This window comes from Cyprinodon variegatus, unplaced genomic scaffold, assembly GCF_000732505.1.
Source record: "Cyprinodon variegatus isolate N-32 unplaced genomic scaffold, C_variegatus-1.0 Scaffold147, whole genome shotgun sequence".
Taxonomy (NCBI): Eukaryota; Metazoa; Chordata; class Actinopteri; order Cyprinodontiformes; family Cyprinodontidae; genus Cyprinodon; species Cyprinodon variegatus.
Genome location: NW_015150600.1, coordinates 1,343,047 through 1,367,067, shown reverse-complemented (window position 1 = coordinate 1,367,067; position 24,021 = coordinate 1,343,047). Strand labels below are relative to the sequence as shown.

General features: G+C 36.7%; 1 protein-coding gene across 1 annotated transcript in view; it reads left to right on the top strand.

Moving 5' to 3' along the window:
• Positions 1–24,021, top strand: part of commd10 (COMM domain containing 10) — an 88,694-nt gene continuing 64,673 nt past the window's right edge. The window contains exons 1-5 of the mRNA XM_015377118.1: positions 1–133; positions 3,854–3,944; positions 4,354–4,464; positions 5,379–5,534; positions 9,215–9,325. Coding sequence (XP_015232604.1) covers positions 105–133; positions 3,854–3,944; positions 4,354–4,464; positions 5,379–5,534; positions 9,215–9,325 — 498 coding nt within the window. The 5' untranslated portion in view covers positions 1–104. The remainder of the gene's footprint in view (positions 134–3,853; positions 3,945–4,353; positions 4,465–5,378; positions 5,535–9,214; positions 9,326–24,021) is intronic.

Sequence of the window (24,021 nt, the reverse complement as noted above, 5' to 3'; positions counted from 1 at the left end):
GACTGCCTTGTGACAACCGGAAGCAGGAACAATAACATCAGCGTGAGGATGCTGCCACAGTTTTGATATAGTTTTTTATCTTTATTAGTAAAGCAAAGTCAGACATGACTTCCATCATTAAGGAAACGCAAAGGTAGGCTCGCTTCTCTTTTTTTTTTTTTTTTAGGCCCAGTTTAATCTGGTCGGTCATAGTTAGCATGTAGCGCCTGAACCGACCTTTATTTAATAATAATAATTGAACTTTATTGATCTCACATTGGAGAAATTTACCTCTGCATTTAACCCATCCCCTTAGGGAGCAGTGGGCTGCCACTGTGGGGCACTGTGTGGGGTTAAGGGTCTTTGCTCAGAGACCCAGAGTGGCACTCTGTGGGAGTGGGGCTTGAACTCAAAACCTCAGGATTTCAGGCTCTATAATAACCGCAAATAATAAATAGTGTTTTGTTTTTTAACCCTGTATTCTTCTTGACATATATGTGTTACAGCCAGCATTAACTGTGGCGGACATGTACAGTACAGAGCAAAAGTTTGGACATACCTTCTCATTCCTTTGATGAGCTTCTAGAGGTAGTCACCTGAAATGGTTTTCGCTTCACAGATGTCCCCTGTCTGGGTTAATTAGTGGGATTTCTTGCCTTATAAATGGGGTAGGGACCATCAGTTGTGTTGTGCAGAAGTCAGGTGGATACACAGCTGATAGTCCTACTGAATAGACTGTATTATGGCAAGAAAAAAAGCAGCTAAGTAAAAAAATGAGTGGCAATCATGACTTTAATAAATGAAGGTCAGTCTGTCAGAAGAATTGGCAAAACTTTGAAAGTGTCGCAAAAACCATCATGCGCTGCATGAGGACCGCCCCAGGAAAGAGACCAATAATAACCTTTGCTTCGAAGGATAAGTTCATCCGAGTCACCAGCCTCAGAGATCGCAGTTTAACAGCACCTCAGATTAGAGACCAGGTCAATGACACACAGTTCTAGCAGCAGACACATCTCTAGAAAAACTGAATCAGGCCTTCATTGCAAAATAGCTACTTGGAAACCACTGCTAAGGACAGGCAGCAAGCAGAAGAGACTTGCTTGGGCTAAAGAACACAAGGAATGGACATTAGACCAGTGGAAATCTGTGCTTTGGTCTGATGAGTCCAAATTTGAGATCTTTGGTTCCAACCATTGTGTCTTTGTGCGACGCAGAAAAGGTGTACGGATGTACTCTACATGCATGGTTCCCACTGTGAGGCATGGAGGAGGAGGTGTGATGGTATGGGGGCACTTTGCAAGTGACACTGTTGGGAATTTATTTAAAATTGAAGGCATGCTGAACCTGCATGGCTACCACAGCTTTTTGCAGCTGCATGCTATTCCATCGGTTTGCGTTTAGTTGGACCATCATTTATTTTCAACAGGACAATGACCCCAAACACACCTCCAGGCTGTGTAAGGGCTATTTGACCTAGGAGAGGTGCGCAGATGGCCTGGCCTCCACAATCACTGGACCTGAGATGGTTTGGGGTGAGCTGGGCCGCAGAGTGAAGGCAAAAGGGCCAACAAGTGCTAAGCATCTCTGGGAACTCCTTCAAGACTGTTGGAAGAACATTTCAGGTGAAAACCTCTTGAAGCTCATCAAGAGAATGCCAAGAGTGCGAAGCAGTAATCAAAGCAAAAGGTGGCTACTTTGAAGAACCTAGAATATAAGACATATTTTTGGTTGTTTCAAAATTTTTATTAAGTATATAATTCTACATGTGTTAATTCATAGTTCTGATGCCTTCAGTATGAATCTTTAATATTCTAAGTCATAAAAAATAAAGAAAACTCTCTGAATGAGAAGGTGTGTCCAATCTTTTGTTCTGTAATGTATACATGTCTTCTGAAATGAAACTCATTATTATAGCTTACCAGTTTTTCAAAACAGGCTTTTTCTTTAAAATGTTGAACTTCTTATGATGCAATATATAAAGCGTATATGTTTTTTTGTTACTGGAAATATTCTAAAGGTGAGTTGTCTTTTTCTGAAGAGAAAAAAAAATATTTTAGCTTTATTTCAGACAGCTTGCTGAAATTGCACAGGACAGATAGTTATGCTTTACTGCTGCATTAAACTATCCTCCTTAAAACTAAAAAAACTTGCGCTTACTCCAGCACTTTTTAAGGAAACAGTTATGAAGGAAAATAATGATTGTGCTCAAACCACAATGCTTAAGAATAGGAATGGAATTATTGGAATACCTCAAATAAAAATGTGTATTTGTAGTCTTTCACACATAAATATCAGTAGAATCAGAATGGGACCTAAATGTTTCTATTCAGCCAAAACTTTACCTGTGAAAAAAGGTTGTTGTATTATTTAAATTAACCTTATTCTAAATTTATAATCTTTACAGCACATAGACACCAGGTAAAAAAAGAAGAAAAAAAAAGACAAACACCTTTATACTAATAAAAGAGGTTTGATTGTTTTAGACTTGCTGTAATTTCTGACCTTGATTTGTCTTAACGAAGCATCACTCCTTTCTCTGGCTCTAGATTAGGGGTTTCTATAGCATTTTTGGTTGCTATAGTTTGCCAGTTTTGGTCCTTGGAATGTATTTGTATTGCTTCTGGCTGCAATAGTCCAAATCTGGCATGTTTTTTTTTTTTTTGAAGAAGATACATTTTTTTAACGTTAAAAGTGAGCTTACAAATAGACGTTTTCCTTTCTTAACCACTTTTTCTTAGATTGTCATTTAATGGAAATGAGGACAAGTAATGGTAACTGACTTACTTAATAGGATCAGGCAGATAGAAACCTGTAAAAAGCCAAAAAACTGAACACATTCTTCAACAGGTTCCGTTCATGATCAAGCTCTGCATCCTTCTCTCAACCACTGTCAAACAGACATCCCATCTTTCCTTGATCCAAAGCTTCCTTCTTACACCTCAAATGTTTTGTCCTTCACCTCTCTCATGGACCCTTCTACTTCTATGGACTTGTTCTCTGACAAATCAGATATGGATCAGCTGTCTAATCAAGTAGTTAGCACCACAGTAGACCGTACTATCGCCTTTTTTACACTTCTGACCTCCACTACAAGACAGAGTCCTGTCATCTGCGTAAATACTCCAATTACTCTGCAGTCATTGGTTGCATCAGAGATGGAGTACAGAGAGCTGGTGAACCGCTTTGTGACATGGTGTGGAGACAATTTATCCTGAATGTCAACAAAACAATGGAGATTAATTATTTTTCCATCGTTGGAGAAGAGTGGAAGTGGTTGAGGAGTAATAATACTTTTGTGTTCACCTCGACAATAAATTAGACTAGAGAGACAACTTTGAAGCCGTCTAAAAGAAGAGATGGAGCAGACTGTACTTCCTAATGAAGCTTCGGTCCTTCAGTGTTTGCAGCAACAGGCTACAGATCTTCTATAAATCTGTTGCAGAGTGTGATCCCTTCTACCATCACCTGTAGGGGTAATATAATCAGAGCAAATGATTTAGAGAAGCTCAACAAGCTGAAGATTCTGCACTGGAAAAACAATCTAGAAAAAAGTAAAAATATCTTAAATTAAGTGTATTTACCCATAATTTGAGGAGGTAAATGAGATAGTTTGCCAATGGCATGAATATTTGTAATCTTAAAATGAGATAATTTGATAAAATCCACTTGAATTAAGACAATGCAATCGTGTTTTCTTATTTTAAATATAAATAGTCTTGTTCCATTGGCAAAATGCATCGTTTAACTCCTCAATCCAAGAAGAAATTAACTTATTTTAGGAAAAAATGACTTATCTAGATTGATTTTTTTTCCCAACGTGTGCTACCTGGGTTGTTACTCTTCAAAAACATTTTCAAATGTTCTTTTTAAACAGCATCAAAGATGCAGTGGCTTTCATCAACACCATTGATGTGAACAAGTTCTCCAGGCTGCTCTCCCGCATCATACAGAAGCTCCATGTGAAGGTAGACATACTGCCAAGTACCATGTAAAGCAATCACAAGAGAAGGGATTGGGTCAAAGCTCCTTTTTAATCCCCTTGTTATTTAAAAGGAGTTTATCTTATCTTTTCTGAAATTTTACTGTTTTCTCTTCTAGTTTTTGGGTTTTCAAATGGGACTGTTTTTATACCTCTGTTCTTCATTTTAATCTTATTTTATGTGCAGTTTGTGACTCCTTTGTAACCTTAATATAATTCGATTTCAAAATGTTTTCCTTCATCCTTGTCTCTTTATAAAATATGTTCATCGTTAGCTCAGAAGCATTATTATCAAATCAAACAGGACGCTTGTCAAATTTCTTTACTGCAAATTAGTTAGTTTTTATGATTTTTTTTTTTTTACTTACCCTTCTATTTCTTTTTTTGCTTTAAAGGGTGAACGGACATTCAGTGAAGAGGAAGAACAAAAACTCCAGGCTGCTCTGTCATTAGATAAAAATGCTCTCGACTTGGTCCTGGAAACAGCTGCCTTTATTCTTGAGCAGGTGCGTAACTGACCTCCAGAGGAGTTTATACAATTTTATACAGAGACTAGTTGAGCAACGTCTTCTGGTTTTATTTATTGAACATCCATTTTTTTTTTTTTTTTTTTTTTTTTACATTTAAAAATAATGAGAAAAAAATGTTCTGCTAGATTTCTAGTAATTTGATAAGTTTACAGACTAGACCTTTCTGTAAATTTTAACATACTGAAGTTTTATTGTATTTAAATGTGCCATAACAAGGACTCCTGATACACTCAATAAAATATGTACAAGTAATATTATTGCATGAAAATTGATGATTTTAAATCGTATTCACACTCTTGTTTCTCCAGCAGGGGTCACTGTTGTGTTGTGAATGGCTGTGTAATAAAACAGTGTTTTAATAAATAGAGTTTTACTTATACAAGAGCTTGGAAGAAACATATTTCACCTCCTCAGTTATTGGCACCCCTCGAAACATTTGTAAACACAAAACGGGAATAAATACTTTTTTTGCCACAGTTCTCTAAAGGAAATCAGATTTTTCTATTTATTGTGCCAGGTAGTTTTGTCTTGTGGCTAACCTTAAACTGTAACCTTAAATCTGACTTTCTTGAACTGCACATTCCCTTGCCTTGTCCACTGATTAACTTAAGATAATACATAGGCTACAAATATACATTGTTCACAATGTATCCTGTAGGATGTATTTTTAGGATGAAAAACTTCTCAAATAGTTATCTCTACTCACATTATAGAACACTGTATTTATAAACAGTACATTTAAATTTTTTTTTACTAAGTTTGATCAATACTAGGATTGAAGGAGTACAAAATTATTGTTTTATTTTGGTTATAAATAATTTGTTATGAAGTTACTTTGATAATTGAGTCATTTAATTTATTTAAAATGGCCTCATTCTGTCCTCTTGTAGGCAGTGTATCACAGCATAAAGCCGGCCGCTCTGCTGCAGCAGCTTGAGCAGATCCATCTAAACCCAGATAAAGCTGAGGTGTTTTCCCAGTCCTGGGCCTCTGCTGGACCTGAGCTGGTCGAGAAGCTGAAGCGCAACACCTTTGCCCCTAAAAAGGTAGGCCCAGTTATAAGCTAAAACATTTTTATTTTTCCAAGTGTCTGTATACACAGACTGAGAAGTGTTTAGCAATGTTTTCTAAAATAACAAATAAATGAAATTAATATAAAGAAAATGTTGAAACAGTACAAAATTATCACCCATATGACCCTAGTGCATTACCTGTTATGCTGTACAGTAGAGATTGACTGATACAGGAATTTTAAGGCTAATGCAGATTATTTTTACATTAGTATAACTTTTTTAAATGCATGCTGCCAATATTTTCCTGCTGATTCTTAGGCCAATATCGTTTTTTTCCTCTTCATTTACATAATAAAAATTAAACTATGATTGTTCTAATGAATGAGCTAAAGCATGCACGTGTCAGCTACAAGATACAAGGAAAAACATTTATATTGTTCAGACAAATTTAGGGTTCGCCACAGCAAGTAGCTTGAAGACACTTCCAAACACCAAACACCATTCCTGATGCAATGGGGTTTTAAACCTTGATCCGCTGCATTACAGTCACAGACTTCAACCATTACACCTTGGGTTCTAATTCCTTTCCCCTGTTCCTATCTCAAAAAATCCTGTCAAATATTACACCTGTTATAACATTAAAGTTTTAGGCTTCTTTCTGTCTGCGACTTCATCAAAGAGTGACACTTCAAACGGGCTTTCCCTTCAAGAGACACGATCTAACCCAGAGGAAATAAACAGCATGTAGATATTAAGCTGAAACTGGTTTTGCTGTCACGCTTTCAGATGTCTCACCTGCCTCTGTCTTATAAGTCATCTCTCCCTCCCCCATGACTTAGTAAGTCGAAGGCGGTGACAGTAACTGATTCTCTGGAGGCCATCTGCTGCTGCTGTGACTTTGAGCAACAGTTGACGTGAATGTTAACCACCCTCTGTAGCTGATGAGTTTAGGTTTGTCTGTCATGCACTTTTATCGTGACTTTAAAATAGATCCTTGTATTCAGTAAATATTTGAACTGTGTTGTATTATCTTCAGGTATGTTGGGTAAAACTTTGTAAAGAATTTATTTGCTATAAATTGGCTACCAGTTTGACAAGCAAACAATAAAGTTGAACCGTTTTGTTTTTTTCTTCTTTTTAAAATGTTCAGAAAATACTACAAATACTCTCTCGGCTATATGAAGTTGATGTGCTTTGTCCCTGCAGACAGCCTGGTAAAAACTAAAATAGTTCATCTTCAAATACATGGCTTTCTAGGTTATTAACGTAATAGGTGATACAGGGATTTTGTTTTACAAAACATCAAAATTAGAGTAAATAGTCAGAATAATGAGTGGATGTGGGAGCTTCAGCCAGTTTTTATTCCTTTGTGTTATAGTCCATTAATCAAAGGAGAACAAATGCCACTAATCATGAACAATCTGTTACATTTACAAATCCAGCTTTAGAAACTCAACTAATATAAATGAAAGCAAGTATCTCTTCATATAAATGCAGCTAAGTCCAGATATGTCATCTTAAGAAATTTAGCAAATTCAGCTTTTACTTACTGAGCTAAGTAAGTAGCTTTTAGTTATTGTGTCACCATCAATGGTGAAATTCCTTTTGAAGTGCTTGCTTTGCCAGTTATGGTTGAATGCTGTAGCACAGAGTTATATTTTAGATAAACTGCTCACAGGTCAGCGTAGAAGCTGATCCAGAATGCTGCTAGCATCCTCACCAAAACTAGGGAAACTGAGCTCATCACCCCCGTATCCCAGAAAATAGACTTTAGAATATTTTGTTAGTCAATAAATCACTGGATGGTTTAGCAACATAATACATCACAGGCTTCAGTCAGTGCATCAAACACCGAGACCTCTCAGGTCTTCTGCCCTAAGTCTACTCTACAAACACAGGCAAACATGTTTAGCATTTAATACTCCAGAAAACTGTAAAAATGCTTTAAATCCAGATTGCAAACATAGGTTTTAAGTGTGGCCATAATTAGTAAAGTTTTCATTTAAAAATGTCTTCTGTATTTATCAATCATTGTATCTTTTTTTAATATAATCGTCATTATTGATTCTTCATTTTTATTATCTTTAATCATTAAAGTTGCCTTTACAACACTGCAGGGTTCTTTCTCTTTTCTTCCTTGGTAAAGCACTTTAAATTGTTATGCTTATAAAAAGTGCTGTATAAATATACTTGCCTTGCCTTGTTCAAATCTTATTTTCTGGAGATGGATTTGTTTCCATACCCTGAAATTAAAATGGTTAACATAATAACATTGTGATGCCGGCATCGTAAATAATGTTGCAGCGCTTTCCTCTAACTTACTGCTGTTCCCTCATCCTGCAGAGGGATCCCAACCCAATAAGTCACTCTCAGTTTATTATTATGGCCTCCGTCTGAATCATAAAACACTTAGATGTCCCGCCTTGACTCAGTGCTGCTAATCTTTCACGCTGCATCAGCTGACTGATGAACCCCCGCTGTGTAAATCAGCCAAACTGGAGCAGAAAGAGGCAGGAATGCTATGAGGCAGGATAACCTGAAGGCTGTAGGAAATGTGCAGGATTCATAATTACTGTAAATACTGCTAATAACTATAGTCGAGAGTAAACACAGGCTGCTGATAGAAATCCAAGTATAAAGAAATGATAGTATTACATTTTAAAATATTTCTTTTATTTCAAACTGTTCCTAGTAGGGCTGCAGCTAACAATTCCTTCTATCGACTTTTCAGATGATTCCTTGGATGATTGGATACAAGATTCCACATATATTTTTCTTTAACTACTAAAACTTACCTTATGTTTAAAATGTATATTGCACAAATAAAACAAAAGGTTAAAAAAAATAAAACAGAACTGTATCCAAATTCTGCTTTTAAGTGCACTGTAGGGTGGGCAGTTCTGATATGCTTATGAAGGCCTCTCAGGGAACCCTCTGGTTAATGTATTTTTTACTATGCAGTATATGTTGTGAATTCCTATATCTTTAAACTGCAGCTTGAATACAAAGTATATATCCTGTTTCTGCACTTTTTGTCCTAACTACAACTACTTATCCTACAACTTGTAGGTTTTCTTCACTGCAGATAGCATTCCTTACTGGTTATATTGTCCTTTTAGCGATTATTTGATTGCTAAATTATAAATTAATATTAATTTATGATTACTTTAGATAATCAAATAAAATTAAAGATTTAATTCATAAAAACATTGTGTATAACTTATGATCCACATATAATTACATTATATGTAAAATAAAATTATGTCAGATAAGAGTATGAAGTATGAAGAAGTGAAAACTATGCAATCATTCCCTTTTTCCTTTCCATATTTCTTAACTCCAACATTCGTCCACATTACAATTTAATTCAATAAATAATAATGAATAATAAAAATAATAAATACATTTCTGTAAATATAAACATAACTATATGCATTCACCTATGCCCACCCACATCTTGATTTATACAATAATTACCCACATGTGCCCACATGTCCACAATCATTATAAAGCTATGTTGATGTTCATCTCCCATCTTTCACCTCATAGCTATTCAAGAAAACCAGCTTGAGCCTTTTCCTAAATAGCCTCATGCTTGGACATTGCATTTTATTTAACATCAAATTCTTTTCAGTTGACTATTATTTCAATAATGGCTTGATCGGAAGACCTTTTTTCAACCTTACTTAAACTAGTAACATTTGTATTTTAAGCTGGACTTTGTCAGCTGGCAGCTGAACCTGCAGATGGCCCAGTCCAGCCAGGCGCGTTTGAAGTCTCCCAGTGCTGTCCTGCAGCTAGGAGTACGTAACGAAGATTCTGAGGTATGTGCACACTGACGCATGACCTACATGACCTCTTTCTATTAGCTGTGTTTCAGTTATACTTAAATACATCTACCTGCTTTTCATGCAAGAAAAGAATCATCATTGGTTCTTCTTTTTTTCTTTTTGCTTCTTTTTTGGTTTTGTTATTTGCTGGTTATCCCAAAGCAGTCAGTCTTGGCTAAAGGATAGCCCAGCATCTGGCTCTAGAGAAACTATAGTGTAAAGAGCAGAGATCAGGGAGCTTGTTACATGAAGCCTCCAGTGTCTCTTCATTATCTTTAGAGTTGCACTTTGAAGCTAAAAATTGACTATTTGTTATATTAACTCTATAGTTCTGCCTTATGAAGGGGTTTACTAAATTATTATTATTTTTGTTTTTAATAAGCTTAATATTTTCTATACATGTTTCTAAACGAGCATTATGGCAAGACTTAACAATACATATTAGAAAGTGTGCAGATATCATGTAGGACATTTCCATTCTGTTCCTATTAATTTTTTCTCATCAATTTTATTTTTATTTTTAATTGGAATGAGCTTTGATTCATTTAACAACCATAGATACTTATCATGGTGCTATTAAAACTCTAATAAACTGTGAAAATATATATTCTGAGGTTTGAATGCCTCATAAATGCCCCACTTTTTGATGTCATGGATGCTGAAATCTTTAGTTAGCGTTAGCCTCCACTTGGTTGGCAGTGGCGGCTGGTGAAAAATATTTTTGGTGGGGCTGATATAGCCTAGTGTATGTCTCCAACTAATCCGGAATAAGAATTCAAATAAACAATTGGAAATTAAATACAATTTAACAGTAATGATTTAATTTACTATATAATAACAGTAACAGTGATGATTTGGGTCACTGTGACGGGGTTCTTTGGCCTCCAAGAATCCAGGCTCAGTCGGGTTACCGGTGTTGGTGATTTATTGTGCTCAAAAACTCAAAACAGGGTGCAAAAGAAACTAAACATATACAAGATACTCTGGGCCTCAGCCTCCCTCCAGCAATGTAACAAAGAAACAGAAAACAGAAATGGCCGCTCTTCTTCCCACAGCCCTCATTAAATAGTTTAAGCCCCTCACCTCAGGCTCTCTTATTTCTGATTTCTTCTCATAAATCAGTTTTGTCCATCTATTACCTCCACAAACAATTGATGTACAAAAACAAATAATTTTTACAACTTAATTCATTTACACAGATTCATTGACTTATTCAATTACACCAAACTGGGTTTGAACCCAGCAAAGACGCAGCCAGACTGAAGATGACAAGTCCCCATAGCATAAACACGTACACACACACGGCTAACCTCACTGAAATATTAAGTGTGCACCCTCAATACGCCAGCAGGTAACCAGGAACAGCTTGTGTGTTTTAAGTTAATGGACCGCTACTGGGCTCAGCGCGAGTGTATTGGTCCTCACAAGCACAGTATAAAAGGAATGTGTGTGTGGCACGCAAAGTTAGATAGGTTATTTTAAGTAATGAGGTGGATTCGTCACAGTCACAATAACCATGACAGGAAATTTTCACATCCTACAACAGGGATGTTCTTCTGGCAAATGGGTAGATAAATACGGATCTCACCGAATTTGGTGGAAGCTGCACCTCACTCGTTACGTTCGCCATCGTCCCTCTAATTGTCTGCACCTGCGCTTGGGTGCAGAAGCCTGTTAAAGGGCAGTATTTTCAGAGCCCAAAGACCATAAAATTCTGAGACGCTGATTGGCCATTAAATTATTAAATTCACCTACTGTAGCAATAGTACATGATTGGCAGATTCTCTGCAAATGTGGGGCGGTCTGATCAGACCCCCAAGACAGAGACGGTAGGAGTCTGTCTGTGGAAATCCACAAATAAATGACAGTAGATAGGGAAATGTAGTTTATACAATTTGTTTTGCTTATAGGTACACACTCTAGAGAGTAAAACTGACATTTATGAGTTAATTTCTAAAAATATATTTTACGTTTCTCTCTTCTTATCAGGGAGGGCGGTGCCCCAGCGCCCCCTATGGGCCGGCCGCCACTGTTGGTTGGTCTGATTATCCTATGAGCATGGGTGCTGTTGTTCCAGCTGAATAGTTTTAGTTAGTGTTTTTCCTGCTTGTTTCTTTGGGCTCTGCCCCAAGGCAATGTAGTCTAAACCCAAACTTGTAATAAGACATGACATGTTCAAATCTTTTATCTTTCCTGGGAACCTCAAGACGTAAAAAAATAGTTATGTGAAAGAATGATTTTTCAATACTTAACATGGAGTGGATTCTATTGTATTTCCCCGGGCTTTAAAATTAAGTATTAATTTATCTAAATGCACCTTTTCCTCTCATTGGTGGGGAAATTTGGCTGAAAATAAGCCCTACCAAAAACCTCAGAGAGCCATTACTTTTGTCTTCCTGCAGGGGGCACTGTTGTTTCATTTGTTGAAAAACATTCTCCTTAGAAGCACCAAGATGCTTCTTAGATGGATAGAACTCTTCTAACTGAGATGATGCAAATTCATTTTTTGCACAGTTTTTAGATATCTGACTTTCACTTGCTGTTTTCCGAGAATAGTTTTCTTCTCTCTTCCTTAAAATTTCTCTTTGCAACTTCTGATTCGTAAAAGCGTCACAGGAACTCAGAGATTCACCTGCGGGTGCATAACGGTGATTACCACACAGGTTATACACCCTGGATGCTGCTAATTGCCTAAAGGAGAAATAGAGCTGTTAATTGGAGAACAAGGAAAATTAAAAGGTGATGAGGAAGGATGTGGCAAGACATACAAGTGAAATCGGATGTGAAAACAGCCAAGAAAGGGTAAAGGTCATGCAATAGTGATGATAGGGAGGATGAAGGAGTGGAAGGCAAGACTAGTGCTCTAGATTTTATTGATTTCTATGGAAGCTAAGTGGAGAGTTAGAGACTCTTGCATCTAACCAGCCTCCTGCTTTATTAGAACTCTCCCTAAAGAGCAGAGGGGGAGGAAAGCTGCCAAAGCATCTCATATCTCTTTCCTCCAATCAATTTGTGCCATGAAATGCTTCATGAGTGGAGTCCATGAGTTGTTTTAAACTGAACAACAACTACAGTTTGGGGTAGTATCCTTTACCTTTAAAAGATTGTACCTAGCAAAACATGTTTCAAAGTTAATAAAAAAAAAAAAAATGAAAATTTGAAAAGGGAAAAGTAGACTAACATTGGAACTGAGCACAGAGAAAAGTTGGATGGATAAAAGCAGTATAGAGAGGATTGGATTTCAGGATGTCATTTTGCAAACCTGTTCTAGTCCTCTGGTTTGAATCACAGCATACTCATGGACTAGAACTGCTTAATCCAAGTCCAGGCCTATATTAAACTAAGGTTATGTGGGGAGAATCAGAAGAATAGGCTCAAGATGATGGAAGCTAGTAGGATTACCCCAAATACTTAAAACTGTATTTGCAGTAAAATGTGGTTCTAAAAAGTGTTGACTTCAGGAGGTTAAAGGAATAGTACACCCAAAACATGATTAGCCTTCATTTTCTACTCACCCCCATGCTGAACAACACTCTGAAGTACTTTTTTGATTTCTCAAATGCATCTGGAGATCTGGGAGGCTTCTTGCTGTCTGCTGACATTCAAATAATGGAGGTGCCCAGCGCCCGAGGCAGAAAGGTCCATAAAAGTCCACAAAAAACGTGTCAATATTCCTCCATACTGCTCGTCCAATGTATTCCAAGTGTCGTGAGTGGGTAGCGTCCATAATTTACTCGAAACAAAGTCATTTAGAATGTTTTTAGAGCATAAACAGTAGTGTATAGGATTTCCTAAAAGCGCGTTCACGAGTCTACGGAAACCGCGGCAGACCAAACCAGATGAAAGTGCGCATTCAGCTCGGCAAAGAACTCATGCTCTTCCTCAACACTGAAGTCCTCAGACATTTTTCTTTCGTTGTTTCTTTCTTTGCACAGGTAAACAGCACATTTCTTCTTCTACGCTTGCATTATCGGCAGAGCAGACACTGAATGCGCACTTTCATCTGGTTTGGTCTGCCGCGGTTTCCGTAGACTCGTGAACTCGCATGCGCGCGCTTTTAGGAAATCCTATACACGCAGAGTGGAAATCCTATATATACGCAGAGTGGGAGAATAGAGATAGAATGAAGCAGAATGATGAAAAATGGGTTCTTATATCCTCCAGAAGTCTAAACCTATAGCAGCATAACTATAGAGATAGCTCAGGATAGCCTGAGCCTCTCTAACTATAAGCTTTACCAAAAAGGAAGGTTTTAAGCCTACCCTTAAAAGTAGACAGGGTGTCTGCCTCATGGACTAAAACTGGTAGTTGGTTCCACAGGAGAGGAGCCTCATTACTGAAAGATCTGCCTCCCATTCTACTTTTAGAAAGTCTAGGAACCACTAGTAAACCTGCAGATTGAGAGCGAAGTTCTCTTTTAGGAACACAATGAAAAATGATATCTCTGATATAAGATGGAGCTTGGCCATTTAAGACTTTATATGTGAGAAGGAGGATTTTCTTTTCCGAATTTAACAGGAAGTCAATGAAGGGAAGTCAGGATAGGAGAGATATGATCTCTCTTTTTAATTCTCTGCAGCATTTTGGATCAGCTGAAGGCTTTTAACTACAGTTTGTGGACTTCCTGATAGTAAAGAATTACAATAGTCCACAAATGTATGAACAATCATGCAATATCAAGTTTTTAGTGTTGAAATGTCAGATAGAAATTCCAGTAAAATGCATTTTTTTAAATGTAAAGACTTTTACTTGTATTATTTTGCTTTAAATGTTGGGACAGCTATCAAATACTAAAAAATTTTTTTTATTAATTTTAGCATTTATAAAATGGGTTTGCATGGGTGTTTGTATGGCACTGTATGTTGAATGCCATCACGTTAAAATTATTAATCCATATTTCTGCTTCTTATAAAGACGTTTGAAAATGTTTTAGCACAGCTAGAATGAAAGACCTGTTGAACAGCTCGAAAGATCAATCTGAGTCTATTTCTACCAAGCAAATTTTATATTTGAGCAATGGCAGTATAGGATCCAGATCATAATGAAAGGGAGGGTAGAATAATAGAGCAAGATGATGGGTTGATTTAACTGAGATCGTAGAGTGGGGGGACTTGCTCACCCTGCAGCAAGTGAGAATTTGCTAAAAATCTATCCTCCAGTTCCCCTTTGGGGACATGAAGTGCTTATGGTAATACTAGATGTCTACATTGGAAGCCTCAGGGAGTTCGCTTTTTTAGCTGTTAATGATATGCCCAATTTCCTTTTCATCAGCATGTAACAACAGACACAAATGTGGTGTTTTATCTGCTTTACAACAGGGTTTTGCTGAATCTTTATACATGCTTAAAAAAACTGTTACTGTTTTTTTTTATCTCATCACAAACACCTTTTTTATTGAAGTTACTGATTCTGGGATCTGTTGTCAGTTTAGATTTGTTTTAGCTTGAAGATGCTGAGCTTGAACACAAACAGATACAGCCACTGCTGGCTTTCTCCATTTATGTGCTGCATGCATATTTCACAGCTGGAAATTTCAGTGTATTTCAGTACCTTTATTTGCAATAATTAATCATTTTATTTTAAACAAAATATGCCCAAAAAGGAGGATAACATTTTTGAAAAACTATTAGTTTTCTGGAGATCTGGCTCTTCCAACTCTTAGGCTGTGGTTTTCAACTAAAGAAAAAGTTGCACTGTTCCATTCAGAGTCTCTCTGTGCCCAAAACCAGGTGGTTGTTTCAGGGTGGTGTAAAAGATGGGTTGATGGGATGAAGCCTCATTTGAGCTAGTGCGATATCTAAGGGACATGATCTTAGACAAATGACAACAATTTTATCTAAATGGCTTGGAGGACAAAAAGTCTATCAATATAAGCTAAAAATAAACATACTCTCAGTCTTCATAGTCATACTAAAACTGAGATACAAGCAAGCTATTAGTGGGAAAGCTCTAAGTAATGATAACTCTTTTTCTAGGCAACAATAAATTAAATTTATAAATTGATTTTTAAGCCTTTGTCTTTAAACCTCATCTAGCTTGAGGTGTTGAATGAGGCCCATTTTGGACCCTCTCTTTTTGATCCATCTGCGTCCTTGGAGATTTAAAGGTATTGTGTGGCATGCAAGAGCATGCACTGGTCCATTTCTCCGCGTGCACGCTGTGTTAAAATTTGCTGTTTGCATCACTCATGCAAGCTTACTTTCCGAAAGAAGATTCGCAATTTTTCCACTATATCAGACTGGCCACCGGTAAGTGAAAATAGGGACGAGCACGTAGGACGGCCTTATGTAAACATATCACTAGAATGATTGACAATCAGGAGGACCACTTATTTTGATGATCCACCCAGATTTTTTCAAAAACATTTAAAATAAATAACATTTTATTAAAAAAAAAAACTTGATTCATCCCAAAGGGAAATTTCTGTTGTAACACATATTTTAGGTAATGAAAATAAAACCAAAAACATTTTTTATGTGTAATCTGCAACCTCTATGACAAAGCTATTTAAATACATTTCCCAGGGTACCTCAGTTACTTTAAGACAGAGTGTCTGGATGACTATTGCTGAAAGCCAATATCTACAAAACGAAGGTTGTATTTTATTGAGTTTTCAAATTCCTTTTTTTTTTCTACTGAGCTGAAAAATAAATGCAATAAAAATAACCAAAATATGTTTTTAAAAGATTACATTTATTTTTTCTTGCAGTAAGTATTATTCTAATATTAAGCAACATGAAAAATAAAAATTACACATTATGCATTTTAAGGGTGGAAAATATTTCCTTATAAATATATATCCCAATATAATTTGGCACAATAAGGGTGATATGATATTTTTGATATTTCAGTATAGATTACAGTCTATGATTGCAGCATTGGTCTCAGAGTAACATTTCTGGGGTTTATGGAGTTTTATAGGTTTTCTATAAAAACTCTATATGTTTTTTTAAACATGCCAAAACCGTCTTCCTTTTTAACAGGATTCTGTCGTGGGCAATCTTGGACGTCTTGCTGAGGCTTTTAATTTGTTTATATCAATATTGAAATTGTATTGTATTGACCAAAATGAAGAAACCTTAATGCCTGTACAATGTTTTGATGCTACATGGTGCTGTAAATAAATTCAAACACAAAATGAATGAATCTGAACCCACTAGTATAAGAAAATAATATTTAGAAATTAATTCTAACATTAAAATGTCAAAATATTAAGTTATTATTTTTAACTATTCCTTTCTCACACAGGCAAGCTTGACAGATAGCAGGGTTGTCACAATACAATGATTTCGGACTCCAAATTGATACCACAGAAAATATTTTGATATTCCAAACCATTTTCGATACCATGGGATAAAATAATGACAAATAATGAAAGGCATCCATAATTTTATTCTGAAAAAGTTATAGTGTCCCATCTCATCATGGACCATGCTTTCTCAATAAATCACAGATGCTGGTTAGATAAGTGTGTAAATAAATAACCCAAATATAACACAATTTGACAATATTTTAAACTTGTCTGGGGTGCTTTTCTTTTCATGTGCTAATAATCTAGAAATCTAAAATCAACAATAGCAATAATATGAAACAGTACATATGTTTAGTATCTATACCATAACAACTTTGTTTTGTATCCGGATACAGCATACTTTCAGAGTATACATTTTTTTTGACAACCCTAATAAGATATCTTACTAAAAATAGATTTTATCTTTATGTTAAACTGAAAAACAAGCATGCTGTTATTCAATTAAACACAAATTGGGGGAAAATATGTGAACCTCATGTCATTCTTGCCAAAACAAGTAGTCATTCTGTTGAGAGAAGAGGAATGCATTGGGCTATTTGCATTTCAGCTCGGATCCTTGTCTTATATTAACAGCTTAGTTTATGGTTATGTATTATCTCCAGTGGTCAGGGTATGTAAGGACCATGTTCACTGCTTATGTTTGTAAATAGATTTGATTAAGAACAAATTGTCAGTATTTGCTTGATTTCCAGTGTTAGCTGTACTTGCCATTCATTTGCAGTATTGATAGTACTGCAGTGGCCTTCACTGTCACTCACAAATCCATATATTTTATAACTTCTCAAGGACAATTATACTTTATAGAAAGCCTCTGGGGAATATAAGGTGTTTGCAAAAGAACTATTAAAAAAGATAACTATTTTATTCTGTTTACAGTGCTCAGTGCAGCAGTTTTAATTTTATTTTTAACAAATGTGAAAGGGGCCTTGATTTTGCTTTGCAGAGTCTGAAAGCAGAAAATCATTGATCTCGGTTATATCTTTTTTTTCCAGTATCATTCAGTTTTAAAGCAAGTATCTGGTTAAGAGAATACTTTTGTGTCATCTACACCACAGACTATCTACTCACAAAGAAGCTGATTTCAATAGTTAGTTATTTTTTATGCAAGCCAACAAAGACACATTGAACCAAAAAGCTAATACAGTTTCTACATGCTGGCAGATGCCTCAAGAGATTTCTTTAGTTAATAGCTTCAGACAGACACAGAAGCAGTTGATAACACAAAACTCCTGTGTTCAAAACTCAATTTGGAGACAAATGCGGGACTGTTTTCCCCTACTGATTTTCCTTCATTAGTCTGGTGGCACATTTATTTCCTACTTGTTTTTTTTTTTTTCTGGATGAAAAAAAAAAACAAAAAAAAACCTAGACTCACATGCAACCCCCTCCAAACATATTGGTAGTCTGTCAAAGACCTGAAAAAAAATCCACAAAATATGTTATTATTGCTTGAAGTAGCATTACATCCCAACTGCAAAGAATCTAACGTAACATGATCTAAAAGTTTTGATTTAGAACCAAAGAAAGAGCTGTAATCATTTTGTCTAACATGTTTTATTTATTTTTCATTACAATATTGATATAAAGACATACGGAGAACAATAGAACACCAGCAATAAGTTGAGTAGTTTAATAGAATAATTAAATAAGGATAATCTGCTTAATGTACTAATGATGATTTCTATCAATTAAGTTATTTTATCTAAAGATCATGGATTGAATTCCACTCCAGTCATCTGTGAAATTAATTTTAAAGTCAGTGTCAGCAAGAGCTGGCTTGTTTTTAAAAAAGAAAAAAAAAAATTATCCATTTATTTTGTTTCCTTATAAATTATCACTGGGCTTCTAATAAACAGTGTATAGCAAACACACGTTATAATGGACCTGATAATGTGTGTGTTGTTACTGCGGACGTTGTTGAGACCGCCATGAGAACATTAAAGGGGGAAGTGTGAGCGTGGATTGTGTATAAAAGAACAGGTATGTGCTTTATGCAGAACATTGTTGTCTTAACAACCCTGAAAATTGCAAAGAGACACGCCTATGAAGCACAGTTTAAACTGAAGGCTATCAGCTACGCAGAGGAACATGGAAATCAAGCAGCCGCGAGAGAATTCAAGATTAATGAATCGATGGTTCGCAAGTGCCGCTCACTTTCGACATCCCGGTGAATCACACGGTGGAGAAGAAGGGGACCAGCACGGTAGCGATACACACAACGGGGTATGAAAAGGCGTCGTTTACTGTTGTGCTTGGCTGCCATGCAAATGGACAGAAACTGCCGCCTATGGTGATTTTTAAGAGAAAGACTTTCCCTAAAGAGACTTTTCCAGCTGGAGTCGTTCAGAAACAGAGGATGATGACTTCGATGGGAATTGATTAATACTTTGTAATAAATACATGAATAACGCACAAACATACTCAGTTTTGCTCCCGCTCTATTTTTAAATACGCATTAGAGGTATTAAAAAGTAGTAGAGGGTATGTACCGGTATATAAAACCCGCGCCCTATAGTCCGGTGCGCCATATGTGTGTGTTAAATACAGTAATGGCACACATAACTGAGACTGCACCTTTTAGTACGGTGCGCCTTATGGTCGTGAAAATACACTAAGTATAAATTGCCTATGTCCACTATGGAGGAGTATTATTATTTTATTTTGCACACTATAGCATTCCAAACAACAAACTTTTCCCACCTTAAACAAATGCCATATGTTTAAGAAGACTTGCTTGGTACCTGGACAAGTTAGGAGTGGCCGACCTTCAGTCTGGACTTTCTCTGTCATCTTGTTAAATGTCTAAAAAAAATTTCAGTTAGTTAAATGAAATGAAACGTTGATGCAGTGCAAGGCATCAGAAACACTTTGCCATGCCAGGGCACTTTTGATTAATCATATGGGGTGTGGCACAAAGCTAACAAAGGGTTGTCATTGGTCTCCCCTATGCTTTTTTTTTAAAAGAAGATTTTGCCCTAAATTTTTTTTTGCAGGTCTGTGGTTTGATATATGTGGTGTGTGCTGAGGTTTCCGGTATTTTTTTCCCTTTGTTACATGGGAGTAATAGTTGATTATATAAGTACAGCCCGGTATTAAGATCAAACTGCCCAATCCATCCATCAGATGATGCCCTCTACAAAGAAAGAAAAATGTGCAACTTTCTGTATAAAAACAAGCAGGAGTCCATCAGGGTAAAGGAAAAGCCATAGATGTTGTCAGTACTCAAACTAAATGTTTAGGATAATATGATCCTGCAGAATGTCAGTAAACCTCCAGGTGTTGTGAAACAGATAGGATTACGATTTATAGTAAGCCACACCGTCTCCACTCCACCATGATTGGCTTGTAGAGGGATGACACAAATCCACAATGTTCAAAATGCAAGAACGCAGTCTCACGTTTGGATATCAGGAAGGAGCAGATATGCAGAAACCATCATTGGAATCCTGTGTCAGGCCCTGCTGCATAAGAATTTTAGACAGAATAAGGTTTTGGAATAAGATGCATATTCAAGTAATATTTCTAAAATTAAAGATCTGTCATTGTTACATCTTAAGTATTCTCTACCAGTTTTATAATGGTTTTAAAACAGTCTACAAATTGGCTTTTTGTCACAGTTCGGATTGATCTGATTGCATTCCCAAGCCCTGAAACTTACCCTTAGCATAAGTTGACTGCCTATTTTTGCAAAATTCTACAAGCTTTCTGACAGAAATAATAGAATAGTTTTATCCAATAATCTGAAAGGTATGTGTGTGCATGATGGCATCAACTCCACTCACAGTCCACAATCAGTAAGTATCTCTCAAATTTTTGTATGGGCTTTATACTCTCTTTGTCTTGACATGCTGCTGCACTAGTATAGTAAGCATTCAGTAAATTGTTGACTTTAGGAACAGCTCCTGCAGAACTCTTTTTCGGATTTCTCTGTAACTGAGTACCTGTTAGCATCGCAGAAGTTGAGTGGTAAATTATTCTCATTCAAACACAAGTGCTTTTATGTTTCCAGGATGACCATTTTTCTGTCAGATCTGTTGACAACACTAGCATTGCTGTGTTGCTTTATAATAACTGGGTTCAAGCACTTACCGATTCACTCACCACAGTTCCCTACTGCAGCTAAGCATGGCAGGACGATACCCCCACCAATCTATTTCTGTTAGAATTGGGGTTTCCTTGAAAGTCTCTCTCTTTCTATCTTCATGCGTAATAATAAGTACCCTTGCAAGCTATATTGGTACAAGACTTGTATTAAAGTGTATTTTACAGTAGCAGCCATTCAAAATGGCCCTTCCCAGTCAAATGCCAGCCGAATGGCAGCCTACTCCCCTGCTACTCCCAGCCAAATCCCCTCCAACTTCCATGCACTGGCCTTCTCTTGGTCATGCATTTTTTCTTACTGATGACCCTTCTCTTGAGATTTTAATGTCCACAAATCATGACAGAATATTTTAGTACAAAGATTGATGATTAAAAAGGAATTGTAGAGGACCAGCCAAGGACCCATCAAGGAAAGTAGGGAAATTTGAATGGCTACTAATGTAATGTCTCTTTTCATCTGATGTATCTGTATGTATATCTGGTTTAAGTGTATGAGATCATCTGCCGATTTGAGTTTTCAGTGTTGAGTTTTCTCCTTTTCCACACTATAATTATTACAGTCTAAGTTGTGAAAACCTGCTTGTTTATGTTTTCTTGTTATCAAAGCATCAAACATAAAATACTTTTTTTCTTGCTCTATTTTTGTTCTTTATCGTTGGTTTCACCATGACTCTTGTAATCATGGAAAAAACGGAAGCTCCTTGTTCACAAGCAAACAACAACCCAAAGTCTCAAACACCCCATGCACAGTTTGAGCCCTCTGAGCTGTGACTGTACTTATTAACGGAGCTTGACAAGGAGAGCAATTAAGACTTTTTTTTAACTTTATGCGAGGAGGTCCCATTACCAGAGCTTCTCCAAACATTCCTTCGTGCCTCACGTGTCTCTATCAAACCACCACAACTTTGATCGCAACCCAAAGCCATTCCGCTCTCCTGACGAGTTACGTAAAGCACCATTCTTGCCTCCCACATGCTGCCGGCATGTAGACCCCAGCAAACCAACATACTCAGATCTGATCCTTTCTCCCTTTATCGTCTCAGGGATTACATGACCCAATCAATATATTGGAGAGGCTCAGATGTAAATAGCACGAAGTTCAGATTGGTGTCTCCAAGCCACCCACCAGCCTCGAAGCACAAAAGCAGCTTTGTGTCGGCTTCTACTTGTCTTGCTCTACATGTCCCAGGATGCTTTGTTGCTTTGTGTGCACATCTTTTTAAGAGTCTCTCTCCATCTCTCTCTGTCTCTTTATCCATCTCTCCCTCAGCCTTCTACTTTCCCATTGGTGATTTGTTTTGGGATTTTTTTCCCTTCTGTGGGATTTGGGATCCCATTCATGGAGGGCACATTGTTCGGCTCTTATCCATTCCAGCGGATGGGCCCCGGCAGGCAGAATGAGTGACTGGGTGCCCTTCCTCCTCTCCCTTCGCCCACCCCACTCTGTGCTCCTTGCCATACGATGATGTCATGGCTCTTCTTTGCTTCGGGGGTACCCATTGATTTTTCTCTCCCCATTACACACTCCCTATATCTCCCCTTTCCACCCTTCTCCACCTCCCCACCAACCCTCAATCCTGCACTCCTTTTTTCCTCAGCCAGTTACTTTCTCAAATTCTTTAGCCTCTCAATAGGCGCCTGGGGGATTTGGGGATGTTTGGATGTTGTTTAGCACACCCACGGTACATGCTTGACACTCAGATAGGAGAGCCATCAACGTATCCAAATCCAACTGTAACTCGGATTTAGATCTCATTTGTTTAACCCCCCCCATTATTTCTTTCTTTTTTTTTATTTTACATCTTTTATGAGTGGTTTGCCTTTTTCTCTGGGGTATTCAGCCACTTCAGATTTACACCCAGTTTGTGAAGTAATCATTAATCCCCCATTCCCACCCCTCTCTCCTCATGCTGGATTTCCATTTTGCCACTATTTACAGTGACAGTAAAAAGGAAAATAATTTTAGCTTCTTTCTGTGTTGCCATTTATTTTAGAGAGGCTGCTCTTTCTCTTGGCTGAACTGTGCCAGGACTGGAAATCTATTTCAGTTTAAATAAGAGGCGCTGATTACACAAGTGCAGAGCCAAATCACATCCATTCATAGCAGGGAAAGTTTTCTGACAGCCATGAGCAGGGTGAAAAGGCTATTTTTTCAGTGCAAATGCTCTTTAGTTAATAATTTATTATTATTAGGTCTAGAAACAGGTTGTTGTATTATCTTGAGATTTCTGCTTTCTTTGATCGTCTCCTATCTTTGATAACTTGTATTCTACTATGCAGAGACAAAGAAAAAATTTACAAATATAATTTGCAGGCATTTTGCTGGCAGAAATAATTAATATTATTGGTTGAAACTTTGAAGTGTTGTCATCTGAAGCTTAATGTTAGAGCAGAGACCTTCCTTTGTCTGCATCAGCACTGTCAACAGCGTCAATCTGACAACTAGACTCCAATATTTCTGGAATTTAACTGTTCCTTAAAGGAAAAGCATTTTTTTGAAAATTATCTCAAGCTCCATAACTGCAGGTTTATTTTACATAAAGTATAGGTGCTGAGGTTACACAGAAATTAAAAGGGGTATAAAAAGCCAAATTTTTACATGTCTGATAAACTTCAAAATCGTGCAGCACAAATGCATGTGCACACTTTCTGCATTAGGGTATTTTTAAGGAAGGTAGTAAGAGGTATATTCATCGAAAAACATGTAGTTATTAAGGACACTTGGTTAAAAACTACAATTGAAGTTGTACAGGAAACTGAAGCAAATCCAAAATATAAAGGGAATAAATAAAAACTGGTATGAACTACTAGTGACTGAAATACCTAAAATTAACTATCTACTGCAGGGGCGGAGCTAGATGGGGGGCCAGAGTTGGCCATGGCCACCCTTATCCAATCATTGACCACCCCTGTGGCCACCCCTACCAATTTTTGCAGCAGTAATACTATCAAGAGGAATGTTTAAACTTATTAAACATTTAAATTTTTCATATATTACCGTAATAGTTACTTGACAATTAAAACGCTGCGGTTAATTATGCACATCAAAAATATTAACATTAAAGTTGATATATACAGAATTCATGCTCTTTTAACACTTTAATTTTGTGTTATATGGGGTAAAGAGAAAATTATGTCTCTGCAAGTCATCAAGGAGTTTTCAGTGAAATCATAGATAAATAGCTACTTCAATAATAACTTAAAAATCCATCTTATATATATATATATATATATATATATATATATATATATATATATATATATATATATATATATA